A 24198-nucleotide genomic window follows, 5' to 3' on the forward strand; every position below is an offset into this window, starting at 1 on the left:
CCGCGGTCTTCAGGGTGCACGAGGATTTGGCGATACATCTGTTTGATGTCCGACACGAGTGCTACGCGGTACCGGCGCCAACGCGAGATCACGTCGGCGAGCGCGGGCAAGAGATTAGCTCCAACGTGTAAGTGAGCGTTCAACGATTCACCGGACCTCGTGCGTTGCGACCCGTTGAACACCACTCTGAGCTTGGTGGTGGAGCTGGCCTCCTTGAATACTCCGTGGTGTGGTGGTAAGTAGCACTTCCCGGTGGTGTTGTCTTCGGTGGTGCTCACCTCCGTCATATGTTGCAGGTCTTCATACTCCTGCATGAAGGCTCGGTAGAGCTCACCGAACCGCGAGTCCTGGTCGCATCGTCGCTCCATGGTGGACAGCAGGCGCTCCGCCGGCTTGCGAGTCTCAGCCAGGCTTGTTGGAATTTTCCGGAACGGGAGTCTCACGACGTACCGTCCGGTGGCCGTACGTTCGTGGGTGCGCACGAAGATCTCCTCGCATTCTTCCTCTTCGGGCGTGAGAGCGGCGGGAGCGGAGACGTCGGTTTCCTGCTCCCAGAAGCGGCGCACTAGATCGACTAACTCGTGGTCGGCAGTGCATTGAAGTGAACTGCGGTGCCCTTCTGTTGCACCACAGCCCCCCGAGAGGATCCAACCGAGGACCGTCTTCTGCGCTATGGGCGCTTCAGGCCCGCCTTTGCGGATACCGTCCTCGAAGATGATGGAGCAGACTTCCGCTCCGAGGAGTATCTCGACTGGATCGTTATCCAGGAACTGCGGGTCGGCCAGAGGAAGTCCCTGAATGTGTGGCCACGCTGAAGCGCGCCTCGTAGTCGAGCCCTGATACAGCGAAAGACGCGGCAGAACGAACGCGATGGCGGAGATTGTGGACCCGGTCGTGATGGAGGTGATGCTCACCGTCACCTTCCCGCGGGTCGATCCCGATTTTGAGCCGCCGATCCCGAAGATTGACACGGCGGAGTACGATCGTTTAAGGCGGAGCTGCTGAGCCAGAGATTCGGAGATAATCGATACTTCAGATCCCTGATCGATTAGAGCTCTCACGGCGTGAGGATCTCCAAGGCGGTCGGCGACCATCACCCGCGCGGTTGCCAGAAAAACGGCGTTGCTATCTTCGTCTTGACGCACTGCGGATAGTGCGCTGACTTCTGCGGGTGTCGGCTCCACGGGTTTCGGTGCGGGGACTTGAGACTCGTGGAGCATTGTGTGGTGCCTAGATTTGCACGTCAGGCACGTTTTTGACGATTGGCACTTCACGATCATGTGATTACCGAGGCAGTTGTAGCACAGCCGATTAGTCTCGACGAAAGATTTACGCTCGTTGGCCGGCTTGGCCTTGAAATCGTTGCACGTCATTAGGGTGTGCTTTCCCTTGCACAACGCGCACTGTGGATCAAAGCTACGTTTCGCGGCGTGAGTTTTCGCGGATCGTGTCTCTGTGGCTTTCGACGCGGGTTTCGGTTTTGCGGCATTAAGTGTTAGAATGCGCTTGGTCATAAAGTCTGTGAGTGCCGTGTGATCCGGTGGATTGATGGAGTCGCAGATGGAGGACTCCCACTCGAGACGCGTACGCGGATCAAAGAGCTCGACTACGAGGTGGTTGAAAAGGTCCCTCCCGTGGGACTCGATAGGCCGGCCGATGTTCTCCTGCGCGTTAACAGCAACCGTCGCGGCGTTGGAAATTCGGCTAAGTTCATCGGCGGTATCTCCCTTCATCTTTGCGACGGCGGTGAACGTTGCAAAGTTGGAGCGTATCAACTCCCTTATGTTTTCGTAATGCTTGTCTAAGATCGCCCATGCGCGTTCGTAATTATCTCCGGTTACGTTTAACGATCGAATTAATTTTTCAGCTGTGCCTTTCACGCACGACCGAAGGTAGTGGAAGCGCTCGACGTTTGAGATGGCGGAGTTTTTGCCGATGACCGACTGGAAGAGGTTACGAAACGACGGCCAGTCTTCGTACACGCCTGAGAAATCGCGCAGCGTAATGCGGGGCAACGAGGTTTTAGGAGAGTGTTCGTTGTTCTGCACCGGCCCAGCTGGCACTCTGGGCGTCGCGGGTTTCAGTTTGTTCGCGAGACCGGTAAGCAGACTATGCTGATGCACGTAAGTGTTCTCAACAGTGTCGACAAAATCTGTTTTTGCGTACTCACTCTCGTTGTAGAGTTGCCCGTAACATGCCCGAATGAGGTCATGGTTTGACTCGAATTTTGCCCACAGGTCGTCGAGAATGCGAATGCGTCGAGGGTGCTCACAGCGTCGAGGGTGAGCTTATCTGCACCCAGCTTCCGGAGGTTGTCCATGGAACGGGAGATGCGGCCGTGGATGTCGTGCTGGCTGCTCAGCAAGGCGCTCTGGTCCATGCTCATGGCTGCGGTCGTTCTTTGCGGAAGCACTCCCGAATTCGCGGGTGCCGGTATGATCCGGCTCGAAGGACCAAAATGTTCGAGAGCGCTCGGTAGCGCGAGATAGCGCGCGGTAGAGGACGACCACAAAAGAAACGGAGAGGAACAGCAAGTACAGAAATACAAAGTTTAATGTTCAATATATGTACAGTTATTTACACGAGTTTCCCTTTCAGGCAAAATACCGTGAGCGCGCACAGAGTTTAGCTCGGCGAAAGCGGCGATATAGCAATTAAGCTAACGAAAAGCGGTGATGAGCGGTAAAGCAAGGCGATTGTATAAAGATACTAGCGGTGATCTGCGAGCGAAATCGATTCCGCGGCGCAGCGGCGGTCCTTTTAACTCCTCCGAGGCGAAACTCCCTCCCTGCAGATTTCTCAGAATTTCGGGAGGGTGATTGGCCGTCGGAGTCTCGCGTCATGGAGCTGACGTCACCGTTTGCGTGGTGACCCGACGGGGTCGTCACCTGTTTTCGAGTGCTTTGTGTATAGCATGGATCGTTCCTTTGTTCTAGCATTGTTGTTTGACTTTATTATTGATAACAAAGTTAAAGTTTCTGGAAAGTTGATCCCGAAAGATCCATGCTATACCGAATATTTCCGTGACAATTCTTGAACGGCATTTCACGCGAATATTACTTTACTGAATTTACTGCAGGCAGGCATGCAGGCAGACATGCAGCCGAACGCGACTTCGTCGCGATGCTAAAGTTTGCGATCTCAAACACATGTAATTTCTCGTTTCTGTCGTTGTCAAACAAAAATAGAAGCGATGTGTGTGAGTAGGCAGAAGCCTTAAAAAATATAATATTTTTTTTAATTTACAGTTACTGGACACGTACACAATTTCCGGGCATTATCGGAGCTATAGATAGAACTCATGTAGCAATCGTTCCACCAAATATAGAAAAGGAGCATTTATATATCAACCGCAAATTGTATCACTCCTTAAATGTACTTCTTGTACGTATAACTTAATTAATAATGTAATAATTCTATATTTAATGTAGAAAATTAAGTTTCTAACTTTCTTTTATAAAAATGATTAAACTACAGGTATCAGATTATGAAGGTAAAATTTTAACCGTAAATGCTGCTCATGGCGGAAGAACACACGACGCAAGAGCTTGGAGGGCATTTCACGTATTCAATCATTTGGAAGAAATGTATGCTACAGGGCGAAAAGATGCCTGGTTTTTAGGTAACTATATTTTTATATAATTTGTTCTTAATTATTTCCGTTTTAGCAATGCATTTAAAAAGCATATTTTAAACGGTATATGGTTTTTCTAGGAGATAGTGCATAACCTATACTACCATATCTGATGACACCTAAGCTACATGAACCAGAGGGAACGCCGTCTGCAAGGTACACTCAACATCATATCCGGGCTCGATGCTCTGTTGAGCGATGCATAGGTGTTCTGAAGGGGAGATGGCGATGGCTCAGGAAAAAACGAGCTTTGCATTATGCACCAGAAGTTGCAGGTAAAATATGAATTGAATATATATACATACATACAAGAGTGTGTGTATGTGTATTTATATATTATACATATACTTTTATTACCACAATTTATTTTCAGCTCGAATAGTTAATGCTGCATGTGTTCTACATAACATCGCTGTCCAATGGAGGCTTCCTGAACCAGAACTATATTACAATGAAATAAACCTGGAACTTCCAATAAGAAATGAAGAAAGAAACATGGAAAATGGAAATGAATTCGCGAGCGGATTATTCATATGTATTTTGATAATGTAAGACCGGTGTGATTTTAAGATATTATTTACTTTGATATAAGTTATTAGTTAATAATTGTATACTATAATAATTTTGTATGAATCATGGTTAGAATAATAATTCTGTATAAAATATTCAATGAAACATTGTATTGCACTTTATTGCAAAATATATATACTTTCAATACATATTATGTATATACACACGTTTTACGTATATATTTTTTATGTTAAATAAGAAGGCACAACTTTTTCAACTTCATCTATTAAACGTAATAAATTATCATCAATATTAGTCAATATATCTTTATATTCTGAATGACTAGTCTGAAGAAACTGAAATTTTTGTTTTTTTAAAGCTATGTTTTTTTTCAAAATCTTCAACTTTTTCTTTTCAATTTCATTTCGACGTTCTTGAGTTTTTTTTGTTAAACGCACCTTGTTCTTGTAATACCTCAACTTTTTCTCGCATTAATTGTACAGCTGATCTTGCACAATTTTAATTTCTGTCTTTAGCTGTATAATCACAGAAATTGAAACAAGATTATATAAATTATATTCTATTTTACATCTTATAATATCAACGTTACAATATATGAGAAAATTAATTGTATGTACATAATATCTTTGTTCTGTTGCGTACGATGCTCAGGTATGCAATCGATCGTGACACTTGGTAATGCTTTTCTATTTTCGTCAGTCAATGCATTTATTCTTTGGTATTCATTGATCGTGTCAGTATCGGAAAAACTAGAATATTCTTCTGGTGGTTTTATTTCCTGAAAACATATATTTATCATAGTGACATGTAAATTGTACACGTCAATCAAGTTCAATTAAATGATTTTAGTTACCTTTGGTTCAAAATCTAAGTCGAATGAAAGATCAACAATGTCATTGGATACAACTGTACTCGAACACGTTGATGAGATCGGATTCTTTCCTTCTGTCCCCTTTTGTATTTTGGCAGCATTTATCAATATTGAAGTACATTTCTATAAATCATATATTTCTTTAATGGCAGCAGTTATTCTTTAGTTTATTAATTATATCCTAGCAAATACCAAGTAATATGCAAGTCATAATTTTCTACTCAACATATGTGTTATATTGCATTTACATTGTTAAGTAAAAAATTATATCTTGCATATAGGTTACTCGTTACTTGGTGTGTGCTGAGATAATATAAACTGTATAATAATAGAAAAATAAACATTTTTTAAGTGCATCATACTCTTTTTGTCTGTATAGATGTAGGAATGGTATGTACAGTCGCGGTCATTAATGCCTTCCACCTAAAATCAGTCGCGTTCGGGGGCAGATAGTAGCTGAACGCGTCGCGTCTAGCGCTATTCGTGCTTCATGATTGTTGGGTCGGTAACGTCGTGGAGCACGGTCAACCGTGTCGTGGAGAGCTGTCACTGCTGTCAGTCACTGTCAGTTTGACAGCTGTGTGTTTGCGGAAGAGAGGTTAAGAACCACGAGGAATCGTCCAGAAGTATAAGGAGAGTATAGGAAATACAAGAACATGTTAATTATTTGAATGGTAAATAATTATTATACAACAAATTTATATTGATATATATAATTTCAGTTATCGCAGCTGAGGCATTAACAAAAAGATTATTGGCCGTATCGAGTCTTCCAGAGAATCGGAGTCATACGAATAGGAAAAGAAGAAAAAGAAGAAGGAAATTAGCTGGGACCGCTGAGACAGAGAATTAAAGAAAACAACGATGACTATGAGAAAGGTAAAGATGATGGTCAATGGAGGAGGAGATGCAGTAAGATGATTTAATTTATATTAATTAAGAAATTATTACATTATTAGTAATTTCCAAATACGATTGCAGAACACCAGTGGGAAATATCAGCGTCAGACGATCCGCGCTACGCTTGTCATGCGGCATACTCGCCACGGACTCTGATCAGTCTGATCCATCGTCACCATGTGTCCTCGCGGTAATCTCTATCGTTCTTTTGTTGATAAATTTATCGTTCACCATCTACACGAGGAATTTGGGATACACCAAAGTCATGGTAGGCAAATAAATTGCACAGAAATAGGTAGTGAAAATATGTTTCGTTTCCGCAATAAAATCTCGCTCTCTAATGAATTAACATGCATAAACTGAAGTAGTATTGTGTGTGTAGAACATAACTAATAAGATTAACTTTTGTTTAGAAAATGTTTATAAGTTTTTTGATTGATTTGATATTATAATTGTTAAAAAAGTTCACAAACTAATAATCCTTAAATAGCAAGTGCTTAGAATTGTTATCGTTCACGTTGGATAAACATGTGGGCTTTTAATGGAATTACAATTTCTTACAGAGCATCGTCGAACAAATGGTTCATCACATCTCCGAGGAAAATCCTGAATGGACAGTTGCAGAGAGATCGGCGTGGATTGACAGTCTCCAGGTCTTCGGTTTCAGCAGGGCTATTCAAGTCTTTGGCTTAAATCAATTTAAAAAGAGTTGCGCCAAGATATCGAAAGGTTGTAATTGCGTTCTCGCGAATTATATTTCCCCACACAGCACAATTTCTAAATCCGAAATTGCTTTCTCTCTGTTTGCATCGTGCATCGCGCATCGTGTCTCGCGAGCAAATCTCTTTTTTCTCAAAATAATGTTAAATAAATTGCTAAAATACTGTGAAATACTACTGTTAAATAAATTCTAAAAAAAAATCTAAAAAAGCGTGTTTATTTTCTTAGAAAAATTTCCATGTTACGCAAACTATTTAGTAAAAAAACAGTATAGACCAAACAAAAATTGTATGTATTATTGTTCTTATTTTTGTTTATATGGTTCGTGAATAAACTTTATAAAAATGGAGATTTTGTCCTACAATTGATAAAATAAATTACTGCCCAGAATGGATAACATATTTAATATTATTCTACAGTGCGAATAATAAATTTACCAAATAGATTTCTCATAAATTAAATTAACAATTAGTCAACTTTTTCATTAGTCAAACAAAAAAATACGTTACTAAAAATACATTACGTTAAAAATAAGTTACTAGCATTACAGAGATCTATTAAATATAAAAATATAAGTTCTCTCTCTCGCTCTCTCTCTCTCTCTCTCTCTCTCTCTCTCTCTCTCTCTAATATAATATAATATTTTACTTATACAAATTATTAATATGTTAGACTATTAATTAAGAGTGCATCATATTTCGTAAATACATTTATATTATTAGGTGTAGGTATATATGTTTGTTTTACGCGCGGTTATATTCATTTGTTAACATGTGTAAAAGTTATTAATTTGTTTAATCATGGTCGGCCATACGGATCAGGATGCAACGTAATATAATAATACGCTAATTTATCGGAAGCAGATAGGGGACGTATTATTGGACTTTATCAATCAGGGACAAATAGAACAGTTATCGCAGAAACAGTAGGATGCAGTAAGAAGACAGTATCATTGTGGATTTGGAAATATGAAGAAGCAGGCTCTAATGTGTTAAAAGATCATAGGAAAAATAAATGCAAGGCCAAAAAAAACTACAGCTCATCAAGATGAAGAAATCGTCCAGTTGGTTGACACAAATTCCTTCAATCCTGCTGCAACAGTTTTATAAAACGATAAATATCCAATCTCGGAAAGAACGGTGAGACGTCGCTTGAAAGCAGCTAAAGTTCGTTCGCATATACCAGCGAAAAAAATTGCACTCACAGAAAATCATCGAAATCGAAGAGTGCAATTTGCTAATCGGTACTTAAATACTCCACAAGAAAAATGGAAATATGAATGGACAAAAAAGTATTTTCTTCGAGTGAAGATGGAAGATACAGAGTGTGGCGACCGTACAGAGAACGCCTGAATCCAAAATACGTGCTCCCCTGTCAAAATAGTGGAAGAATTACATTAGGATTTTGGAGGAGCATGACATCCTTAGGATTAATGGATATTGTAGAAATTACACCACACATGAATGGTGTATGAATGAATTATGTTCTTAAAATAAACTTGAGACATTGTACTTTAAAAAAATATCACGATTCGAATTCAGTGCTAGCTGCAAAAGGTTGAAATCAATTAATCAACTCATGGAGCGCGCGCGCAGAACTCTTCAATTCGTTACTGCATCGTCAAAGAATTAGGTGCTCGCGTGATTATGGTCTTAAAATAATCCCGAGACATTGTACTTTAAGAAAATATCACGATTTGAATTTAGTGCTAGCTGTATAGCGTTGAAATAAATTAATTTATCCAGAGAGCGCGCGCGCCGCGCTTTATAATTCGTTACAGAATCGTCAAAGAATTAGGTGCTCGCGTGATTATGGTCTTAAAATAATCCTCAAACATTGTATTTTAAGAAAATATCACGATTCGAATTTAGTGCTAGCTGCAAAAGGTTGAAATCAATTAATTAACTCATGGAGCGCGCGCGCAGCACTCTTCAATTCGTTACTGCATCGTCAAAGAATTAGGTGCTCGCGTGTTTTTGGTCCCAAAATAATCCTGAGACATTGTACTTTAAGAAAATATGACAATTCGAATTTAGTGCTAGCTGTATAGCGTTGAAATTAATTAATTTATCCATGGTGCGCGCGCGCCGCGCTCTATAATTCGTTACCGAATCGTCAAAGAATTAGGTGCTCGCGTGATTATGGTCTTAAAATAATCCTGAAACATTGTACTTTAAGAAAATATCATGATTCAAATTTAGTGGTAGCTGCAAAGGGTTGAAATCAATTAATTAACTTATGGAGCGCGCGCGCAGCGCTTAACAGTTCCTTACAGAATCGTCAAAAAATTAGGTGCTCGCGTGATTATGGTCTTAAAATAATCCCGAGACATTATACTTTAAGAAAATATCACGATTTGAATTTAGTGCTAGCTGTATAGCGTTAAAATTAATTAATTTATCCATGGAGCGCGCGCGCCGCGCTCTATAATTTGTTACAGAATTGTCAAAAAATTAGGTGCTCGCGTGATTATGGTCTTAAAATAATCCTGAGACATTTTACTTTAAGAAAATATGACAATTCGAATTTAGTGCTAGCTGTATAGCGTTAAAATTAATTAATTTATCCATGGTGCGCGCGCGCCGCGCTCTATAATTCGTTACAGAATCGTCAAAGAATTAGGTTCTTGCGTGATTATGGTCTTAAAATAATCCTGAAACATTGTACTTTAAGAAAATATCACGATTCGAATTTAGTGCTAGCTGTATAGCGTTGAAATTAATTAATTTATCCATGGAGCGCGCGCGACGCGCTCTATAATTCGTTACAGAATCGTCAAAGAATTAGGTGCTCGCGTGATTATGGTCTTAAAATAATCCTGAGACATTTTACTTTAAGAAAATATGACAATTCGAATTTAGTGCTAGCTGTATAGCGTTGAAATTAATTAATTTATCCATGGAGCGCGCGCTGTATTGATTAATTAATTAATTTCAACACTAAGCTGCTAACACTAAATTCGAATCGTGATATTCTTTTAAAGTACGATGTCTGAGAATTATTTCAATACTATAATCATGCAAGCAACTAATTCGTAGACGATCAGATGACGGAACTTAGTGCTCAGCGCCAACGGCTGGTCTAAGTTAATTATTGTAATTGTTTTACTGTTAGCAATGAACTCAGATTTGGGAAATATATGTTTTCGATCATTATAGTAACGAGTATATTCATGCAGCAATCTTTTTAAGTGTTAGTGTCGACCGCGACGGTTCTGTGTTCAATATATAATGGTATATTTAAATAAATGTTATAATCTGTCAACATTTGATCGTTTTTTTAGAGCACTTAATTAGCACTTAATTAGCACTAAATTATAGTGTACTTATCTTCTCTGTAGGACCATTTTCTGATATGGGGGGGTCCAGCTTTATGGCAAGCTGGACCCCCCCATTTTTTACGCGATTTCCTGCTAAACGGTTCGAGCACCAACATTCGGACTAGGGCACTTAATTAGTACCTAAATAGCACTAAATTTTTGACCTAGTGCGAACTTGATTTGCGCTGGTGGGGGGTCCAGCTTAATAGAGGTAAATTTTTCAAAGAAAATAAACACGCTTTTTTAGATTTTTTGTTTTTTTTAGAATTTATTTAACAGTAGTATTTCACAGTATTTTAGCAATTTATTTAACATTATTTTGAGAAAAGAGATTTGCTCGTGAGACACGATGCGCGATGCACGATGCAAACAGAGAGAAAGCAATTTCGGATTTAGAAATTGTGCTGTGTGGGGAAATATAATTCGCGAGAACGCAATTACAGCCTTTCGATATCTTGGCGCAACTCTTTTTAAACTAATTTAAGCCGAAGACTTGAATAGCCCTGCTGAAACCGAAGACCTGGAGACTGTCAATCCACGCCGATCTCTCTGCAACTGTCCATTCAGGATTCTCCTCGGAGATGTGATGAACCATTTGCTTGACGATGCTCTGTAAGAAATTGTAGTTCCATTAAAAACCCACATGTTTATCCAACGTGAACGATAACAATTCTAATCACTTGCTATTTAAGGATTATTAGTTTGTGAACTTTTTTAACAATTATAATATCAAATCAATCAAAAAACTTATAAACATTTTCGAAACAAAAGTTAATCTTATTAGTTATGTTCTACACACACAATACTACTTCAGTTTATGCATGTTAATTCATTAGAGAGCGAGATTTTATTGCGAAAACGAAACATATTTTCACTACCTATTTCTGTGCAATTTATTTGCCTACCATGATTTTGGTGTATCCCAAATTCCTCGTGTAGATGGTGAACGATGAATTTATCAACGAAAGAACGATAGAGATTACCGCGAGGACACATGGTAACGATGGATCAGACTGATCAGAGTCCGTGGCGAGTATGCCGCATGACAAGCGTAGCGCGGATCGTCTGACGCTGATATTTCCCACTGGTGTTCTGCAATCATATTTGGAAATTACTAATAATGTAATAATTTCTTAATTAATATAAATTAAATCATTATACTGCATCTCCTCCTCCATTGACCATCATCTCTACCTTTCTCATAGTCATCGTTGTTTTCTTCCATTCTCTGTCCCAGCGGTCCTAGCTAATTTTCTTCTTCTTCTTCTTCTTCTTTTCCTATTCGTGTGACTCCGATTCTCTGGAAGGCTCGATACGGCCAATAATCTTTTTGTTAATGCCTCAGCTGCGATAACTGAAATTATATATATCAATATAAATTTGTCGTATAATAATTATTTACCATTCAAATAATTAACATGTTCTTGTATTTCTTATACTCTCCTTATACTTCTGGACGATCCCTCGTGGTTCTTAACCTCTCTTCCGCAAACACACAGCTGTCAAACTGACAGTGACTGACAGCTCTCCACGACACGGTTGACCGTGCTCCACGACGTTACCGACCCAACAATCATGAAGCACGAATAGCGCTAGACGCGACGCGTTCAGCTACTATCTGCACCCGAACGCGACTGACTTTAGGTGGAAGGCATTAATGACCGCGACTGTACTTCTTTTATTCTACTATCTTGCACTCTTTGCACATTTCTAAGTAAAGATTCTTCTTGCGGAGAAATGTATCGGAAGATTTTTTCTCTTTAATCCTATTAAAAGAGCCACCTTGAGATATACTGTCCAAACCAATAGCTTCGGGACTTAAAATCTCCATTAACTCTTCTTCAAGTTGAGTTAACGCAATGGTTTTAGGAGGTCCTCCACCTGTACCCATAGCATAACTTTAGTTCTGCGTACACTTCTTTAAGACATTGGTTTTCCAGTCTCTCCATGTCTGTACAAATATAAAAATACATTCATAAAAATGTATTCATAAAATAAAAAATTATTAAAATTATTTATTATAATTATTATTATTTATTTATATTGTTTACATGTTCCTTGCATGATCCACATTAATTTTATACACTGCTTAGAGCCTAAGCACATACCATATCGTAGTGATATACGACTGTCGTATACCGCTATGTCATGTTATATGCTTTGGTTTTTATTTGACACCAAATTATGTCTTTTATATACCTTTTGCCATTCTTTTGGTTGTTTCTGTGGGCCACTTTCAATTGAATTCAACGAATTTGTTATATTCGACCACATGTCACCCTATGCAAAAGAAATGATTCAAAAATTATATAAGATATATCAAATTATTATTTACATTTATAAATTTTAATTAATTATTGGAATTACAGTACCTACAATGAGGCTATGGGATCTTGTAAGCATTAACGACATCATTATGTGTTATATATCATAATATACCATAGAAATAGCACATAACAATATCGTTAATGTTTACAAAATAGGTCCCTATATTTGCAAAATTACTGACAATAAATAATGCAACTCTTCATTATAACAACAATGTATATTATATACTTACTAATATTTTCTTATTTGCACCATTATACCGCAAGCGACCCCTCGCAAAATCGGGGTTGTCTTTCATATAATTTAACAACACTGATTTTTGCTTTTCCGTCACGTTCATATTTAAAATTTCGGTGAACTCGCGGAAAGACCGAGACGTCTGTCGTAGCGTGGACGATAAGTATAGGCAGAGAAAAACGTAAGACTTAAAAGGTTATTGTACATAATACATATGTACAACAGCCTTTCACGACTTACGTTTTTCTTTACCTTACATTTCGTCCACGACTATGATAGATGTAAGTACTTACGCCTCGTTCTTTATCAACAGCTTTTATAAGAGTAAGAAGTTTCTTTTCACTCTTAGGTTAGATCCCTCACTCTTGAGGCAACGTATCTCTTCCTCGTTCCGGGCAACGATAATGGACAGCGTGAAACTGCAAGATGACTAGACCGAAAATGCCTAGTGATCTCGCAATTTCACTCGACACATCGATAATCGGGTGAACAAAGTCGCGTGAGATGAGAATGTGAAAAGTGAATGAGCTCACTCAAAAACCGTAATCGACGCCCTGGTGTGAGCGCTGAGACGTCTTCCGGGTCGTCACTCAACGGTTCTAAGGGCCGTGAGTTGAGAATGGCCTCGATTTGCGTAAGCAACGTTGTGAGTTCTTCCGTCGTGAGTAGAGTCTCTACAATAATCCGTCTCAGATGAAACTTGACGGATTTCACCACCGCCTCCCGCTTGCCCCCCATGTGTGGAGCGCCTGGTGGGTTGAACTCCCATTTGGTGCAATCCTGTTGTAGAATTTGAGCGATTCGTTGATGTTCTTGTGAACTCTGGATGAACATTTTTTTGTGCGCGGCGTCTGCTCCAATGAATGTTGTCCCGCAGTCCGAGTATATGGTCTGAGCAATTCCCCTTCTCGCTGAGAATCTTCGGAAGGCTGCGATGAATCCTTCTGATGAGTAATCACTGACTACTTCGAGGTGAATTGCGGAGGTGGAGAAGCAGACAAAAACAGATCCATCCCTTGTATGTTTTCGCACCTCGTCCTTTCTATGTTTTGATGGTGAGCGGTCCGGCATAGTCAACTCCTGTATGAGTAAACGGACGTGACGGCGTAACCCGAGAGAGAGGTAGTTGGCCCATCAGTTGATGAACACGGATTCCCCTCTGCCGAGCACACACGACACACCGTAAAATATGAGACTTCACCAGAGCCCGTCCGCCGATGATCCAGTAATTTTGACTGACATGAGCCAATGTCACCTGTGTTCCTTCATGCAAGGTACGCAGATAGGCGTGCGCAATGATCAGGGTCGAGAGCCGTGATTGGCGAGGCAAAATCGCCTGATGCTTGTTGTCTTGAGCTAATGCTGATTGGTTGAGGCGGCCGCCAACTCGGATGATCCCTTGAGCGTCTATATACACAGTCAATCGACTGAATGCGTGAGCAGTTGGTAGTCTCAAGTTGGCCGTGAGCATCTTGATCTCGTGCGTGAAGTATGCCGCTTGAGTAGCCTTAATCTAGAACAATCTGGCCTCCTCCAAAGCTGAGTGTAAGTCCAGTGGCGTGCGTCGGCGCCTTCCCAGAAGCGATATGAAACAAAGAGCTGTTATTTTCAATAACTTGTTGAGAGTTGAGTACCGACATATCAGGTCCCAGGGATAGTCCGGTTGAGATGCGGCCGCATGTAACGCAATGCCAGGACGAGCCTCATGCGCGCTCAACTCGTCCGAAAGCGCGGGTTGAGATGGCCAAGCTTCAGGGGTGAGTATCCACGGTGGTCCCGTCCACTAAAATGAGTGGCTTTGGAGTTGAGCAGTACTTAATCTTCGTGATGCGCAGTCGGCTGGGTTGGACGTACCTGGTACGTATTTCCAATGTGCGTTCGCAGTGAGCTCTTAAATTTGAGAAACTCGGTTTCTCACAAAATCTTTCCAGCGCGATGCATGAGATTTGATCCACATGAGTGTCACAACAGAGTCCGTCCACAGGTGAGTTGCTGTGACGTTCAACTTCAAGGTGTCTTGAACGTATTGCATGAGCCTTGAAAGCAGCAGTGTTGCGGTGAGTTCAAGTCTCGGGATGGTGAGCCGTTTGAGCGGTGCTACCTTGGTTTTGGAGCACACCAATAAAATCGTAGCGCCATTAGAGCCGTGGACGGTGATAAATACGACTGCAGCCATTGCCAGTTGAGAAGCATCAGAAAAGCCGTGAAATTCCACTGACGATGTATTCCACCGAGGTATTGAGATCTTGCGCAAGCTGGTGAGTTCCTTTCTGATGATGAGCCACCGTGATGAGAGCTGGGATGGCAGTGGTTCATCCCATTGGAGCTTATGAAGCCAAAACTCCTGCAAGAACATCTTCGCCTTGATCACGACTGGTGATGCAAAGCCTAGTGGATCGAATATCTGAGCCACTTCAGATAAAACGAGGCGTTTGGTGAGATGATCGGTACGCGACGAGATCTTTGTTGAGAATGCAAATGAATCTTCTTGAGGAAGCCATCGTAATCCGAGTATTTTGGTTACGCAATCGTCTAATGTAATTTGTGAGCCCTGGTCTTTCTCTGCTTGAACCGCAGTGAGCACGTCTGGATGAGTCGCGTGCCACTTGGCCAATGGAAACCCGCCCGCCATGCACAAGTTCTTCAGTTGCAATGCAATTTGAATTAGCGGTTGGACCGTGTCAGCGCCTCCAAAACTGTCGTCGACGTATCGACCTTGAAGGATGGACGGTACTGCAAGGGGAAAATTGTGGCCTTCGTCCTCCACCAGTTGTAGCAGCGTTCGTACTGCCAAGAACGGGGCAGCCTTGGTACCATACGTGACCATTGTAAGATAATATGCCACTTCATTGAGCCGTTCATCGCTCCATAGAATCCGTTGTAAGTTTCAGTCATCTTCATGCACGTTGATCTGTCTATACATCTTGGTGATGTCCGTGGCAACTAGATGTCGAAATTGTCAAATCCAGAGCAAGACATCGGTGACGTCTAAATGCAACTTGGCTCCCGTGTGCATGATATTATTAAGGGAGCGGCCAGATGTAGATGCGCTCGAGCCATTGAATACCACACGTAATTTCGTGGTTGCGCTGTCTGGTTTGAGCATTCCGTGATGTGGCAAATAATATTGCGTGTGCTGACTAGAAACGGGTGAAGCCTTCTTCATGTGATTAAGATCTCGATATTCTGTCATGAATTGGTGATACAGACGTCGATATTTGTCATCTCGGGAGAATCTTTTTTGTAAGCTTTTTAAACATCGATGCGCGGTGAGATACGAGTCGCCGAGAGTATCAGGTGATGATTTTAGGGGTAGTCAAACTGTGTATCGACCTGTTGAATCCCGTGAGACAGTACTCTTGAAATGTTCTTCACATCTTTGCTCGTCAGGAGTAAGCTCAGGATTGTTGCTTGCAGGCACTTCTTCCTGTGTCCAAAATCTCAACAATAACTCGTCGAAAGCATCTTCCCTCTCCTGAATCGATGCACGATGCACTGCAGCGGATGCCGATGATAATGTGTCGACAGGTCCGAGAACGAGCCATCCGAAAATTGAGAACTGCGCAATTGGCATCAATGTATCTTGTTTGATGATGTTGGGCTTGATGATCTGCCCATATGAGTCAGCTCCAATGATAATATCCACTGGCCGTGGTGTCAGAAAATTTGGATCAGCCAAGGTTAACTTGGTGAGATGCGGCCATTCCTGTGGTGCAGCGTTGAATGATGGCAGAATGTTTGTTAACGTCTGCAGAATGTAAGCTTGAATAATGACGTCTGATCTTGAGCGAAGTGAGCGGAGCTTGAGTAATGCAACTCCTCGAGTTTGCGTGGACTTTCCGCCACCAATTCCGGTGATGAGAATGACAGAATGATGACGAGGTATGTTGAGCTGACGTATCTCGAACAAAAGTGATATAAAGAAAAATGACTTGCATTTTTTGTTTGTTATCTTGTATGTTATTTTTTTTACCTGGTGTTCGAGATTCCGTTAACGTTGCGCTGTCCGGTCAGATGGCAGCATCGATCGGGTAACGACGCTCGATCACCGCGGCAGCTCGCGCCCGCACGGGCGCGCTCATCGCCAACGTCTTCCTCGCTGTGGTGAAAATGGCCGCGCGGTGACTAGACGCATAACGTGTGCTTTGTACTGTTTGATCATTGACTTCGGTTAATCGTGCACATTGCAGTGCTCACGCAGTTTTAGATCGTATCATAAACTGTAAAATAGACCGCTCATCAACTCTGGTGCCTCAACACGACGACTCAAGCTCACACGAGCGCGAGTGCCGACCGCCACGTGTCTCACCGGCTCACGGGCGACTCACCACACGAGGAGGGCAATGGATATAATTGTCGCTTGCCTGCAACGATCATACAAAGACTTCTCTTTTATACACCGCTCATCGATTCTTAGGTCAAACTGTATCAATTTTGACGCATTAAAGACGGCTCAGACTGTGGTCTAAGTTACACAAAAATAAAGTGATTAATTAGTGAACACCTTCCACGCGCGTCCTTCTTATTCCGCTCCCATCGTCGGGATTAATCAGCGATTTCGCGAACATTTGGTCCTTCGAGCCGGATGCGTGGAACTTAAAGTGTAGCTCGGACACAAATCATGTGAACAGGGCATGCCTTTTACGACATGCCACGTGGACATTATCGCGCGCTTCCGCGAGTGAAGTACAGACATTCTCACGCGCGCTCGCGAGTGTTACGAAAACATGCTCACGCGCTCCCGCGAGTGGAAGTAGACTTCTTCACGTGCTCAATACATGACATTGTAGACTCTCGATTCGCGTAGTGTTGCTCTATCGTGTTTCTCGAACGTTCTCGCTTTGTGCAGTAGTTCTCATACGTGTCTCGACATTTCTCAGGTTTCTCGTCGGGCGCAGCTCATTGACGTTTCATCATGCCGGATCTCGCCAAAACCGGGACGGGCGGCAAGACCCCGCCATTGCTCGAGCTGCCGGACGACAAGCGCACTTCAGATCGCCAGGCCTCACCGGTGCGTTTGTCTGTGAAACTCACGTTAAAGGTGCAGACACAAATGAACCGCATCGCGACAGTGCGGAAAATCGGCGAGACGTTGCCATCGACTCCAGATGACACGTCAGTGGATGAGGTCCTGCAGATCTCGATCCAGCTCGAGAAAGTGCACAAGGCATTCCTCAAGGAACACGCCTATTTCGAGGTCTCATGGCCGGCGGCGCTCATCTCTCACGAGTATTTCTCAAAAAACGCCTTCGCCGTGGAGGCGGAAAAGTGTATGACGGCTCGTCGCGCTCTGGCAAAGCTTAAGGGCGCATTGGCGGAAAAGATCGCTCCAACGATAGCTCCTGTAGCGGCGCAGCCCTCACAATCACAGCAGAGATTGCCGGACATCAGCATCCCGTCCTTCAAGTGCGTGTACGAGGCATGGCTTAAGTATCGCGATCTCTTCAAGGCGGTTATTTATGACAGCCAACGGCTCACAGACGTGGAGAAACTCCACTATCTGCGGCTCTCACTGGAAGGTCCACCTGCTCAGCTCATTTCCGGTTTGCCTCTCACCGGCGACTTGCTCAAACCATCCTGGGAAATGCTCGTCGATTGCTACGAGAACAAGCGCCTGCTCATTCAATCTTATCTGGACCAGCTCTTTGCCAGCTCAAAAGAACACCAAGGCACTGGACAAGCTGCTCAATACGTTCAAGGAGGGCATCAAGGGCCTACAATCCTTGGGCGTCTCGCAGGATCTGGGCGACTGCGTCCTGGTGTACCAGTTGTCTAGGCAGCTGGATCGCCAAATCAAGGAGCAGTGGGAGACATCGTTGGGCGCCGCGCGCGAATATCCGCGATTCGAAAAACTCGAGCAATTTCTCACCTCGCGAGCACGAGCACTCGAGATGATCGAGTCAACGGCCAGCTCAGGAAGCTCGGCAGGGGCTGCGTCAACAACACGGCTCATCATGCGGCAGCTCAACCGGCACGCACCAATACATTAGACGGCTCAACGGAGTACCCGTGCGACTGCTGTAACGGCACGCACTTCGTGGTGATGTGCCCTAAGTTCAGGGTACTTTCACCAGGCGATCGACAGAAACTAGTCATCTCACGGAGGCTGTGCTTCAACTGCCTCGGCCGTCACAACGTTCGCTCATGCAAGAACTCACGGGGGTGCAAAAAATGCACCGACCGACATCATACGATGCTGCATGAGGCACATCAGAGCGACTCATCTTCGAAGCCAACCACCAGCTCAGCCTCAGCATCCCAATAGGACAACGGTGCAATCGTCACTCACTCATTTTTGGCTCGCTCATCACACTCAACATTACTCGCTACGGCCCTGGCTCAGATCAGCTCATCGGTTAATACTCAGCACGTACGGCTTCTCATCGATACAGGTTCCGAACTTACCTTTGTCTCGGAATCGCTCATACGTCAGCTCAACATACCTCGTCATCATTCTGTCATTCTCATCACCGGAATTGGTGGCGGAAAGTCGAGGAGTTACATTACTCAAGCTCCGCTCACTTCGCTCAAAATCAGACGTCATTATTCAAGCTCACATTCTGCAAACGTTAACAAACATTTTGCCATCATTCAACGCTGCACCACAGGAATGGCCGCATCTCACCAAGTTAACCTTGGCTGATCCAGATTTTCTGACACCACGGCCAGTGGATATTATCATTGGAGCTGACTCATATGGGCAGATCATCAAGCCCAACATCATCAAACAAGATACATTGATGCCAATTGCGCAGCTCTCAATTTTCGGATGGCTCGTTCTCGGACCTGTCGACACATTATCATCGGCATCCGCTGCAGTGCATCGTGCATCGATTCAGGAGAGGGAAGATGCTTTTAACGAGTTACTGTTGAGATTTTGGACACAGGAAGAAGTGCCTGCAAGCAACAATCCTGAGCTTACTCCTGACGAGCAAAGATGTGAAGAACATTTCAAGAGTACTGTCTCACGGGATTCAACAGGTCGATACACAGTTCGACTACCCCTAAAATCATCACCTGATACTCTCGGCGACTCGTATCTCACCGCGCATCGATGTTTGAAAATCTTACGAAGAAGATTCTCCCGAGTGACAACTATCGACGTCTGTATCACCAATTCATGACAGAATATCGAGATCTCAATCACATAAAGAAGGCTTCACCCGTTTCCAGTCAGCACACGCAATATTATTTGCCACATCACGGAGTGCTCAAACCAGCCAGCGCAACCACGAAATTACGTGTGGTATTCAATGGCTCGAACACATCTACATCTGGCCGCTCCCTTAATGATATCATGCACACGGGAGCCAAGTTGCATTTAGACGTCACCGATGTCTTGCTCTGGATTCGACAATTTCGACATCTAGTTGCCACGGACATCACCAAGATGTATAGACAGATCAACGTGCATGAAGATGTCTGAAACTTACAACGGATTTTATAGAGCGATGAACGGCTCAATGAAGTGGCATATTATCTAACCACGGTCACGTATGGTACCAAGGCTGCCCCGTTCTTGGCAGTACGAACGCTGCTACAACTGGTGGAGGACGAAGGCCACAATTTTCCCCTTGCAGTGCCGTCCATCCTTCAAGGTCGATACGTCGACGACAGTTTTGGAGGCGCTGACACGGTCCAACAGCTAATTCAAATTGCATTGCAACTGAAGAACTTGTGCATGGCGGGCGGCTTTCCATTGGCCAAGTGGCACGCAACTCATCCAGACGTGCTCACTGCGGTTCAAGCAGAGAAAGACCAGGGCTCACAAATTACATTTGACGATTGCGTAACCAAAATACTCGGATTACGATGGCTTCCTCAAGAAGGTTCATTCGCATTCTCAACAAGGATCTCGTCGCATACCGATCATCTCACCAAACGCCTCGTTTTATCTGAAGTGGCTTAGATATTCGATCCACTAGGCTTTGCATCACCAGTCGTGATCAAGGCAAAGATGCTCTTGCAGGAGCTTTGGCTTCATAAGCTTCAATGGGATGAACCACTGCCATCCCAGTTCTCATCACGGTGGCTCATCATCAGAAAGGAACTCACCAGCTTGCGCAAGATCTCAATACCTCGGGGGTATAACACATGGAGTACATCGTCAGTGGAATTTCACGGCTTTTTTGATGCTTCTCAACTGGCAATGGCTGCAGTCGTATTTATCACCGTCCACGGCTCTAATGGCGCCACGATTTCATTGGTGTGCTCCAAAACCAAGGTAGCACCGCTCAAACGGCTCACCATCCCGAGACTTGAACTCACCGCAGCACTGCTGCTCTCAAGGCTCATGCAATACGTTCAAGCCACCTTGAAGTTGAACGTCACAACAACTCACCTGTGGACGGACTCTGTTGTGACACTCACGTGGATCAAATCTCATGCATCGCGCTGGAAGGATTTCGTGTGAAACCGAGTTTCTCAAATTCAAGAGCTGACTGCGAACGCACATTGGAAATACGTACCAGGTACTTCCAACCCAGCCGACTGCGCATCACGAGGATTAAGTACTGCTCAACTCCAAAGCCAATCATTTTAGTGGACGGGACCACCGTGGATACTCACCCCTGAAGCTTGGCCATCTCAACCCGCGCTTTCGGACGAGTTGAGCGCGCATGAGGCTCGTCCTAGCATTGCGTTACGTGTGGCCGCATCTCAATCACACTATCACTGGGACCTGATATATCGGTACTCAACTCTCAACAAGTTATTAAAAATAACAGCTTTTTGTTTCAGATTCATTTTCACAGGATATCATTTTCACTTAAATAAATCTTATGGTGATACGATGTAAGAAAATATCTTACAGTAAAATTAATTAATCATGGCATATAACATCATAGGCAAATTGAAAAAAGATCGCTTTCACAGAATGACGTTTAAAGACGTCATTGACACGTCTAAAGACCTTTTTCATATATTGTTTGATGTATTTAATTAAAAATATTTTTCTCGCAGGTATTACGAATGTAGTTGTAGAAGAGACAAAAATATAAGATGTTAAGCTCGTTTGATAGTAAAAAACGGCAACAACATTTTTTTAACCGGACATCACAACCACGTCAAGCCTATTTTCCAATTGGCCGATATTAAGAAGGCAATCGAGGAGTCACATCTAGGTGAAACGACAAGAGTAATTAAAAAAAGAATTGTTTTAACGTGTGTAAAAATTAATTAAGTAGAAGATACTAAATGCTGTTAGAAAGATGATTACCTATTTATGTATTAATATACTTATATATTTACACGTAATAACTTTTGCATAAACACTTAGATGTGATAACGCGCTGGATTTGACAAATGTTAAAAACATTGAGAGATCAATACAACGCTATAGAAAGAAGAAATGTTTTGGGCAGACTCCGACAAATTTAAACGAATTAAGAATTAACCTTCAAAAAAATTGGAGTCAACTAGTGCAGCTTGACGAAAGAAATTTATTTAAAATAGAATTTGTTATAAAAAACGACGACGTCCGAGCTGTTATTTTTATAGATACATGCTTGATGGAAAAGATAACAAAAATTAATGAAAATTTGACCATTTTTATTGATGACACATTTGCGACCGTGCCTCAATTAAATAATAATAACTGTCAACTATGGACAATCGTCATTGGACACAATGACAGAGTAAGTAAAACAATTTAAACTGTATTTTTGTATTCATTAAATAATTAGTTTATATAATTATAAGAGACACTCAATGCTAATATGTGACTAAGTAAAAAGTTTCTCAAACTTTAGACGTTTCCAATCGTTTACACACTAATGCAAGGTCGCACTACAGAAAACTATACAGAAGTTTTAAATAAAATTTGCAATGTTGTGCAAATCCATCCAGCGACAGCGGTAGCAGATTTTGAAAGAGCGGAACGAAATGCGCTACAAATAGTCTTTCCTGGCATTAAGGTCAAGGCTGCTTTTTTCATTATAGCCAGGTAAACAAAATAACATACAAGATAACAAACATAAAATGCAAGTCATTTTCCTTTATATCACTTCCTTATTACAGGCGTTAGTACATAATGCCAAAAAAACATAAAATATTAAAGGGCGAGAAAAAAGAATTGGGATATGGTGCTGTGCGATTGCTGATATCTTTAGCCTTGTTGCCTAAAGCTTTAATAGAAGAAGGCTTCAATACAATTTCAACAGTAATTTTTGCAAATTGTGAATATTTAGAGCCATTTTTTTGCTTTTACAGTGATACATGGATTAAGGTTTTTAAACCCGATTCGTTCTGTATGTATAAACAATATAACAGAACTAATAACATATCAGAGCGACATAATCAAAAGCTTAAAGAAAGCCTTAATAAGCATTCTACAATCGTCGCATTTTTAGGTATATTGCTAACACAAAACATTGTGTTCCAACACATATTTCCAGAATATTTGTACTGTTCTTATAATTAAATATTATTTACAGTAAACTTGACGGAACATCAACAAAGTATACACAGCATGATAAATCATCCCACGTTTTGGGCAAGACCGCAGTGCAATATTTTTAAGAAAAAAGAAAAAAATATTAAACAAATCTGGAGCACATTAGAAAATGCTGAAAAGATGAGTTTGTTATTAATTATATACGAACTGTCCGAGTTAGTGGGAAAACAAATAAATTTATAAACATGATTTACTTTATATTTATCTTTTAATTTTCCCGAATGTTCCACAGACTTCCAATTCTTTGATTTCTCATGACTCATACATCTTCTATTTGCAATACATGATTTCTATTTTTCATCTTGCTACACAGTTGTCTTTTTTAAGAATCGATCCTCAATTTTTGGAGAGACTTTATATTTCCATATCAGATCTGAAATCCAAATAACCATATTTGTTGAGTCAAATATTGGCAATAAATCCTGTTTGTTGAAGGATAAGAAACATACATCATTCAATAGCCTACATGACAAGATAGTGATAAACTTTGATTATATTTGTCAAAAGCGTCTATGAAAAAATAATAATAAAAATGATTTTACAAACCTGCTAAGCATATATATGGATGGCTGGAAAATTGGAAAAAAATCAAAGAAAAGAATCGGTTCAACAACTCCTACGATTACAGAAAGCATATACAGGACATAGGCAGAATAATATGAACACCTGGGAAATGCACTACTTTTTTATTAATAAAAAATTATAATTTCTTATTATTAAAAAAAGGAGTGCATTTCCCAGGTGTTCACATTATAATTTACCATTTGTCTTTTATATAAATTTTACCCTTGTTTAGAATAAGGTCTTACAATAGTCGTCTTGAATAAACCTCCCTTGAATCACCGATGAAATGTTGTACTAGCAGAACAAATTTTAATTGATTATATAAGTGATGTTAGCAAGATGAAGAAAGCTTCTTATTTTCCAAAATTGCCGTTTTCAAAATTTTAACGATTTTTAACTTGACTGACTGATTTGAAATATCATCGTGTTATTGCTGTAGAGCATTGCACTGGTGACTATTTAAGCATTGTATGACCTTTTGATTCCGCACAAACTTGATAAACTTCTTCTCCTAGTAGAATATCAACTGAGTTAGAATTTTGCTGTACTGGTGCTCTGGATAGACAGTCAACATTTACATTTGCTTCGCCACGTTTGAATTTAACTGTATAGTCAAAACCGGATAAAAATGCTGCATATGC

General features: G+C 41.8%; 4 protein-coding genes and 2 long non-coding RNA genes across 6 annotated transcripts; 2 read left to right on the plus strand and 4 right to left on the minus strand.

The window, feature by feature from the left end:
* Positions 1 to 4483: 4483 nt before the first annotated feature.
* On the minus strand, positions 4484 to 5254 carry LOC143895415 (uncharacterized). Its single transcript, XR_013256326.1, has 3 exons — positions 5019 to 5254; positions 4783 to 4943; positions 4484 to 4680 (listed from the first exon to the last, which is right to left on the minus strand). It is a non-coding gene; the product is annotated as an uncharacterized LOC143895415 (long non-coding RNA).
* A 345-nt stretch (positions 5255 to 5599) lies between these two features.
* On the plus strand, positions 5600 to 6942 carry LOC143895414 (uncharacterized). The gene is made up of 3 exons (XR_013256325.1): positions 5600 to 5915; positions 6018 to 6204; positions 6500 to 6942. It is a non-coding gene; the product is annotated as an uncharacterized LOC143895414 (long non-coding RNA).
* A 3006-nt stretch (positions 6943 to 9948) lies between these two features.
* On the minus strand, positions 9949 to 14314 carry LOC143895407 (protein preli-like). Its single transcript, XM_077402478.1, has 4 exons — positions 12175 to 14314; positions 11137 to 11926; positions 10881 to 11067; positions 9949 to 10585 (listed from the first exon to the last, which is right to left on the minus strand). The coding sequence occupies exons 2-4, from the start codon at positions 11151 to 11153 to the stop codon at positions 10451 to 10453; spliced, it is 339 nt and encodes a 112-aa protein (XP_077258604.1). The 5' UTR covers positions 11154 to 11926; positions 12175 to 14314; the 3' UTR covers positions 9949 to 10450.
* A 117-nt stretch (positions 14315 to 14431) lies between these two features.
* On the minus strand, positions 14432 to 15367 carry LOC143895416 (uncharacterized). The gene has a single exon (XM_077402484.1). It carries the CDS (start codon positions 15365 to 15367, stop codon positions 14432 to 14434), a length of 936 nt encoding a protein of 311 aa, XP_077258610.1.
* Positions 15368 to 15499: 132 nt separating this feature from the next.
* On the minus strand, positions 15500 to 17413 carry LOC143895417 (uncharacterized). The gene is made up of 3 exons (XM_077402485.1): positions 17402 to 17413; positions 15898 to 16288; positions 15500 to 15726 (listed from the first exon to the last, which is right to left on the minus strand). Exons 1-3 carry the CDS (start codon positions 17411 to 17413, stop codon positions 15500 to 15502), a joined length of 630 nt encoding a protein of 209 aa, XP_077258611.1.
* A 2247-nt stretch (positions 17414 to 19660) lies between these two features.
* On the plus strand, positions 19661 to 20953 carry LOC143895418 (uncharacterized). Its single transcript, XM_077402487.1, has 3 exons — positions 19661 to 19786; positions 19988 to 20369; positions 20466 to 20953. Exons 1-3 carry the CDS (start codon positions 19661 to 19663, stop codon positions 20951 to 20953), a joined length of 996 nt encoding a protein of 331 aa, XP_077258613.1.
* The last annotated feature ends 3245 nt before the right edge of the window (positions 20954 to 24198 follow it).

The sequence above is a fragment of the Temnothorax americanus genome, unplaced genomic scaffold (genome assembly GCF_048541705.1).
Source record: "Temnothorax americanus isolate GAGA-0224 unplaced genomic scaffold, ASM4854170v1 Scaffold158, whole genome shotgun sequence".
NCBI classification, from domain to species: Eukaryota; Metazoa; Arthropoda; class Insecta; order Hymenoptera; family Formicidae; genus Temnothorax; species Temnothorax americanus.

Excerpts from the sequence above, each read along its gene's own strand:
- LOC143895416 (XM_077402484.1), bottom strand. The coding sequence starts at position 15,367 with ATGGTCACGTATGGTACCAAGGCTGCCCCGTTCTTGGCAGTACGAACG.
- LOC143895417 (XM_077402485.1), bottom strand. Across the intron at positions 15,727-15,897 it reads ATGTGAAGAACATTTCAAGA|AATATCGAGATCTTAATCAC; the intron begins GTACTGTCTCAC and ends AATTCATGACAG.
- LOC143895418 (XM_077402487.1), top strand. The coding sequence starts at position 19,661 with ATGACAGAATATCGAGATCTCAATCACATAAAGAAGGCTTCACCCGTT. Across the intron at positions 19,787-19,987 it reads CAACCACGAAATTACGTGTG|AGCGATGAACGGCTCAATGA; the intron begins GTATTCAATGGC and ends CGGATTTTATAG. Across the intron at positions 20,370-20,465 it reads ACGATGGCTTCCTCAAGAAG|GCTTTGCATCACCAGTCGTG; the intron begins GTTCATTCGCAT and ends TCGATCCACTAG.
- LOC143895407 (XM_077402478.1), bottom strand. Across the intron at positions 10,586-10,880 it reads TGGGATACACCAAAATCATG|AGCATCGTCAAGCAAATGGT; the intron begins GTAGGCAAATAA and ends AATTTCTTACAG.